Raw genomic sequence first — 7,385 nt, forward strand, 5'->3', positions numbered from 1 at the left:
CCCCCCCCCACCGCTTCCCCCAGCCCTCCTCTGGCCATTTGAGGTGGTTATGGCAGCATTTGACAAAAGGCTTATGTTAATTTTGAATCAAAATGTATATTTCCCTTAAGGTACAGGTATTATGTTCAAAAATTAAATTAACTGCTTTCTAATCATGTTGCCTACCTCAACATTTCTTATGAAAGCTGAGAGAAGAGAATGGGTACTCTGCCAAAGCTGCATCACAGAGCCCTAAGGCTAATGTAAGCCAAGTTGGTGTTTTGTTTTTCCAATTCAAAAAACGTGGCAGTCTTTCCCTGAAATCAACAAGTAGTAAATATGTCAAAGACCAAGGAAAGAAAATGAGAAATAAAATCCTGAAGGAGGCAGGTACAGAAAGCCACAAGAAAAGATGCAACAGGATGCCAAAGAGAATAAGCTGCCAACAGGAACAGCTGATGATGCGGCCAGGTTTTGCCACAAAAACTGTATGATCGTTCCATTACTTTGGGAAAGGAGGATGCGGGGAGGGGGAATGGGAGGGTTCTCCCTCCATTGTTATAATTGCCATCAGTTTTGATTATATAAAACTCCATTTAGTAATTGTTATATGGCTTGGAAAACTGGTATGACCTGAGAATTGTTGTATTTACTGGAAGGCAGAGGAAAATATTTCTGGAAGGTCTTAAGAAAACAGAACAAACTTCTTGAGTTATTGATCTTTACTACTTGAGCTCAAAGAATAACTCCATTAAAGACAATCGTAAGTGCATCAGGCTGTTAGAAGGGAACAGACATTCTTAGCCAGCAAGTAGTACACTGGACAGGAGAAGAGAGCTGGAAATTATTTTCCAGAGCAAAAGGATATTTTGATAGGAAAAAAAAATATGGATCATATGTACACAAAGCAAGTTTCTCAGCTGGGTAAGGAATATTCAAGAAATGAGTAGGCCTATAGTAAATTCACCTTCACATGCACAAATAGCAGTTCCCTAATGTTATTACTTAGACGTTACTGTAAAGCTGTACTTCTTCAACCACACTGGAACAATTTCTATTATACATACTGTACAGTTATTCTAATATTATAAAAGCCTTGGTCTGTCTGTCTGTCCATAACGCTTTATTCACACTCTGATTGGTTGTCTGAAACAATCAGAGTGCTGCAAGAGCGTTCCAGACAGGAGGCAGTGGCAGCGGCGCACCACCATAACGGCGGGGACAGAGTGGCCCTGCTCCCTGCAGGCAGCGGCGGTATGGGGAGCTGGCTGAGGGGGATGGAGGAGCAAGCTCCACCCCTCCCCCAGGAGACGGCGGCAATGTGGGATAGCGAGTGGCAGTACTCCGTCCCAGCCTGCCCCCTGTCATTCCTGACAGACTATTGGTTAGTACTGATATAATGGGACCTTCCAGCAATACAGCTCACAACCGTTTATGTACAATTGAACTATACCGGGATATGATTTTTCACAACAGTATAAATATACTGGTAAAGAACAGGTCTCACAAACAACTGACAGGTAGTATGAACACTGTGTTTAGAGATGAACCTGCAGTCAATTCTGGATGGATATTCACCAGAATGGCAAAAGGCAACTCTCTGCCCTCAGCATTCTTCCTCTGCAAATTCAGACTGCTATGCTAAACTCCTAAGGCATTAAAATATTTTTTCAAATGGTCTGAAAAATAAGTCAACATCAGCAACTCTACTGACCTTTAATTCTCCTTATCTCAAAACTGGATGAACTATTTTCCATAAACTTTCTGGGGGAAACAAAATTTAGCCATAGGCAGAGGTCAAGCATACCCTTCAAAGTAAAATATTATTACACTGTTTAAGATGAAACGTTGATACTACCTTAAATTGTGGACATAGACATGACTGTAAGATCATCTTAACCTTATGAGAGGAAACAATGTCTTTGTAAAGACCCCACATCAAATAAGAATGAGTTCAAGAATTACTATGGACCTGCAAGGTGTGTCAAGGCTGGAGAGAGATTTTAAAAGGCAAGAAGTCCAGTTCAATGGGGGAGCAGACCTCTGCTACCTGAGAGTCTGGCGATGAAGGACTAAGTTTGCTCCCACTTTTGTACACCCTGCAAATTCCCTACAAAGAAGTCTTGCCAGGCTTCAAACTAATGCTTTAGAGAGTTTACTGCCAATTGTTCAGAGGATACCAAAATGGACTGCAGCATAAATCAGGCTTCAGAAAGAACCTACGTCCTCTACCCCCCTCCACCTCTTTTTGTCTACTCAGGACCCTGGAACGAATAAAATGCCTAAGGATCTGAGCCAAAGGACTGAGTTTCCCATGCACTGCCCTGGGAAGACAAATGCCCTGACCTGGACAACATGAGCCAAAACAAACGTATGGTCTCAACAAATTCTAAATGGGAGACACAATATACAGCCTCAGTCTGTGACACTCTTGGATTCGCAAAGTTTCCAAGCAGCTAAAATTATGGCCACTAGGAAGGCCACATTCAAGGAAAGAAATGGTAACCTGTGGTTAAAACATCCACAAGGCTAGCGAGGCTAAATCTCAGAGGCCTGTTCCTTTTTTTTGCTCCTGGTTTCAAGTCAAGAGGCCTGAATTCTAACCTTTGCTTCTTTGCCTGAGAAAAGATAACTAGAACTGGAGAAAACAAGAGTGTCAGCTCTGAGGACAGAACTACTAGATCTGAGTATGGCGGACTATTTCACCTCCAATTTATTCCACCACATCTTTTCCAGGACCTTGTACCTGGAGGGAATAAATACCTTTCCACCAATGCAAACAAAACTATGCATCAGCAAACTTGATCCCCCCCACATACTCTCAAGGAAAACCTTAGAAATTTTGAATTCAGACTGTTAGCAGAGGGATTACTAGTTGGATTAGACCAGAGGTGTCCAACTGAAGGCCTGTGGGCCACACAGGGTTAAGTTTTGGCCCCTGGGCTCCCACCTGGCCATTATTCCCTTATCACTGTGGCTGCAACAGCAGCCAGGATGGCTGGGCTCCTCCATCCCTCCTCTGGCTTTCATATTCTGCACCCACCCCAGGTGATGGCGCAACATGGCACAGGGCACTCTGGGTAAGGTCAAGGCTTTGTGGTGCAGTGCAGCAATGGAGGAGGAAAGAAGGGGAATATCCATGCAGGGCTGTTGTAGCACCGGGGGGGGGGCAGGGCACTGCATGGGCTTGAGCTGCAGTAGAGGGAGGCCCAGGCAGCAGGGAGAGGTGTAGGCAGCTACTGCAGTGGGGGAGAAGGGGGGCATCTATGCAGCTCAGGGGGCCATTACCCCCATACATGCAGCCTGCAGGGCATGCAGTTCCCAGCCACTTACAAGCTGGACAGCCCTGGATTAGATCATTTCTAAAGTATCAAGCTCACCACTAAATTCCCGATGAACAATTGTGTGATTTGTAATCCAGTGAACTAGGTCATCTGATCAGCATTTAACTCCAGCTAGCTGCATGGCTAACAGGGACAGTTTAGCCCAAACGCCCTCAGGCATAACTATGCATCACTGCACAGAAGAACAAGGGACACCCACTGCTCCAAACCCAACACCAAGTCCAAGGAAAAAGGCTTTATGCAGGGGATCCAAGAAAGTATGTGGGAATAAGCCCTTTCCACTGTTAAGCAGCTGAGGTGAAACTGATGGAGAGCTATTTTGCTGCCACAGACAACAGGTACCTCTCCATGATCCCCACATGGAGAATTAAGGCTTCACTAGCTCAGCGTCAGCATCTACCCATCTCTGAGTTGCAATGCTGAGACACACTAGGAGGGTTCAACATTACAGTTCTCATTTGTATTACAGAAGTGTCAACCAAGATCCAAGCCTCATTGTGCTAAACACTGTACAAACAGATTGCAAAAGGAAGTCCCTGCATCACACAGCTTACAATATAAATAGACAAGACACATGTAGGGTGGAAGCGGCCGTCATCTTTCGTCACATCTGCAGTGCCATAAAATGTTTATAGCAGTGATTGGCAGCCCTAGGCCCAGGACCACATCAGAATGCCCCGGCTTTCCCTGCTTTCAGAGACTTGCCCCTAGCAATCTCTGGGAATCCTGAAGATTGCTGAGGGCCCATCTCTGGAAGCAGGGAACATGCTCCCCATTGTCCTGCAAGATCAATGGGTGGGACAATGGGCAACATGCATTTCACCCAATGAAGCAGACCAACTGTGCCAAGGTACATACCAGTACAGCTGATACATTTTTTTGGTGATGTCCATTTCTAGCCATTAAGTGCAAGGCATAACAAAAAGCATGGGGGAAAAAGTGCCTTGCTCAGGACATACTACTAGTTAGTAGCAGGACTAGGAAAAGAATCCATGTCTCCTGAACTACTAGTCCAGCACCCTGTCCACTAGACTTTACTGCTTTCTCCATAGCATAAGACAGCTGCAGGCGCCTCCTGCAAAGCCACTCCATAGCTTTGCCCCTTTTGCTGCTGAAAAAATGTAGGGTTCCTCTGCATTTGGGGAATTACTCAGATCCTGTGATAATGGGTGCACTTTAAACACCTGGGTGGATGTAAAAAGACAACATATAGAAAGGTCAGCATACATAAACAACATGATACCTGGAAAACCTTCTCTTGGATGTTCATTTGCAGAAACAATATGTTTGGGAGGAGATACCAATGGGCTTTGTTGTTTAGGTCTTTCCTCCTTTGCTACAAAGTGCTCAGCTGCCAATACTTCCTCTACTGATCTGCTACAACTGTCACTCTTAAAATCAGCAGTTCTGTTCTCTGGACTTAATCTTTCATGTAACAGGAAGTTGAGTTGAGCAGATTTTTTGCTTTCTACTAAATTACTATTGCCATTATTTGTATTGCTTTCTGTCTCTAGGAAGTGAGTTCCTCCATTCTCAGATGATATACTGGAGGTGACTGGCATTTTCTCACCTATCGGGAGATATGTCTTCCCATCTATTTTGTCAGACTTATTTAAGCATTGTATATCACTATTAGTTTGTACTACACAGCTGTCTGTCATATTACTGCTCTGTACTGCCTGTCTGCATGAATGTGGGTCAGAAATTGAAAAGCTCTTTGTGGGCTGGGAAGATTTCTGCTGTGTACTGAAATCTTCAATGCTTGAGATGGCTGACATTTGGCGGCCCATAAAGATTGCTGCTGGATGATACAATCCTCTTGACATGGCTGTCCCGGTGTTAATTCCTGCCTGTCTTGCAACCAACAGCTTCTGAAAAATAGAGGTTGAGATGGTTTAAGAATGAATTTCATGTTGTAAATTGAGTTTCTAAAAGATCACAAGTCAGTTTTTGAAGAGCAAACATTATATAATTTAAATAAATTTGACTGTTATGTTACTGCACACAAAACACATTTTCTTTGTTCATTTATTTTATAAAATTCATAACAGAGTAAATGGCCCAATTCCTGCCAGATGCTAAGTGCTTCCTGCTTGGTATTCAGTACTCTCCATTTCCAGAGGAGCCCAGTAGGAGATGAAAACTGCCAGCATCTCACCGGAGATGATCAATACCTTGGCAATATCCAAGCCAAAGCTAACTATGCCAAGAGAAAAATATTGGCAAACAAATATAAAATCTTAAAATTTAAAAGATTCAGTGATAAAACCTTTTTATTCTTCTGATTTCTACACAGGAAAATGTTAATGGAGGTCTTACCAGCATCTGCTGCTTTAATACATGGCCCTTCTATTTCCTCAGTTCATCCTCTTAATGATATTTCTATGCGTGATGGGACTCAGATATTTCTAACAAGGAGTCACTGTAAATTTTGGCCACAATCCTTTTTAGCATCTATGGTTTGTAGAGGATGGTTTGTACAGAACCTCTAGATGTCCCTTCCAGTCCTACTCTCTATAAAACTCTATGGACAATGCTACTGTTATCATCAAGTGGCATTACCTACTGTTCGCAACAAAACAAGTTTAACTGCTAACAAGCATCTTCATTACATTTACCTTAATGAACAGTATTTTTACTGAATGGCAATAAAGCTTCTGTTGAAATAATGCTTTCAACAAAGCTTGTATGAAGTGGACTAGTTTAACCATTTCTTCCCCATTGCCTTATATGCAGAAAATCTGCAATGCTGGAGGCCCCTAATGCAAAATGTCATTTGAAAAAGTGCATTTCTGAACGCTGCTAGACTGCTAGCCTAGATACCAAAAATCTTTTGTCCATAGGGATTGAACTAGATGATCTCTACAGGTCCCTTCAAGCCCTTCTATGATACAAGATACTTAATAGTCTCGCACCAATTCATTTCAATCTTGTTCTAAAGGAACCATTTTTGATGTTGTGGTTAAGGGAAAGTGGTGGGCATTATCTTCTCCAGACAATAAGACCAGAGCAGTATTTGGTGTTGTAGTAAGGAGTAAGCTGATATTTGTAGACAAGCAGCTCTCATAACAATTTTAATACTCTGGTTGGTTTCTGCAATGCACAAAACCAGCCTGCTTTAGGGGTATAAGCCAAACACAATTTAGTGGAGATAAAAAGAAGCTTCTCTCAAGAAAACCTGACCTAACTGACCCATATGGTGATTTTATACAATTTTCTAAAACATCTATTTGCCACTGTGATCAGTACCATACTATACTAGAGGGACCTTTGGTCTAATTCACAGGTGGACAAAATATGGCCCACAGGCCAGATCCAGCTGCCAACTGACTGGATGTGGCTCACAGGAGGCTCCCACCAATTGACTAGTTCTGGCCCACAGCTGCCCCAGCAGTGCTCTACATGGGGCTGTGCCCCACTGAGGGCAGCCAGTACTGTGCTCCAGCCCATGCCCGCTGGCCCCGGTCCAGGCGAGCATGCACAGCTTACTGACAGGGCAGCTCCCAGTGCAGCTGCAGCTGCCCAGGTGCTACCTGGCTCCCCTCATTTCCATCAGCAGCTCCTCTTCCTGCAAGGAAGGAGGAAGCTTCAGCCAGGTGGCTCCTGCCCCAGTGCACGGGGCTCCAGCTCCAGGCTGCCCGTACCAGGTGGGCAGTGGGTGGAAGGTAGCTGGGAGCTGGAGCCAGAGCCCCACACGCTGAGGCAGGAGGAATTGCCCCTCTGAAGCTTCCTCCCCACCTGGAGCAGCGCAACAGGAGAAGAAGCTGCCACCTATGGAGTAAGGGGAGCCGAGCAGCACCTGGGTGGCTGCAGCCACAATCAGGAGCAGCCCTGTTGGTAAGCTGTGGGCGCGGGCCAGGGCCAGGCTGGTGGGCATGGGCTGGAGCATGGTGCAGGCTACACTGGGCGGGGCTCAGCCCCATGGGGAGCACCACAGGGGCAGCCACAGACCACACCAACTAGGCAAGCTCTGCTACACATGCCCCCTGCCCCCTTCCTTCCCTCACCCTGGCCAGCTCCCAGGACCTATGTCCAGGCAGCCCTACCCCGCCCCCCCCACAC

The 7,385-nt window shown here is 45.0% G+C and overlaps 1 protein-coding gene across 2 annotated transcripts in view; it reads right to left on the reverse strand.

The window, feature by feature from the left end:
- KIZ (kizuna centrosomal protein) overlaps positions 1-7,385 on the reverse strand; it is a 148,191-nt gene that overhangs the window by 87,210 nt on the left and 53,596 nt on the right. For both annotated transcript variants that reach the window (XM_019516123.1, XM_019516122.1), the window contains exon 5: positions 4,567-5,194. In XM_019516123.1, the coding sequence (XP_019371668.1) occupies positions 4,567-5,194 (628 nt within the window). The remainder of the gene's footprint in view (positions 1-4,566; positions 5,195-7,385) is intronic.

This window comes from Gavialis gangeticus, unplaced genomic scaffold, assembly GCF_001723915.1.
Source record: "Gavialis gangeticus isolate Ggan-Ray unplaced genomic scaffold, GavGan_comp1, whole genome shotgun sequence".
Taxonomy (NCBI): Eukaryota; Metazoa; Chordata; order Crocodylia; family Gavialidae; genus Gavialis; species Gavialis gangeticus.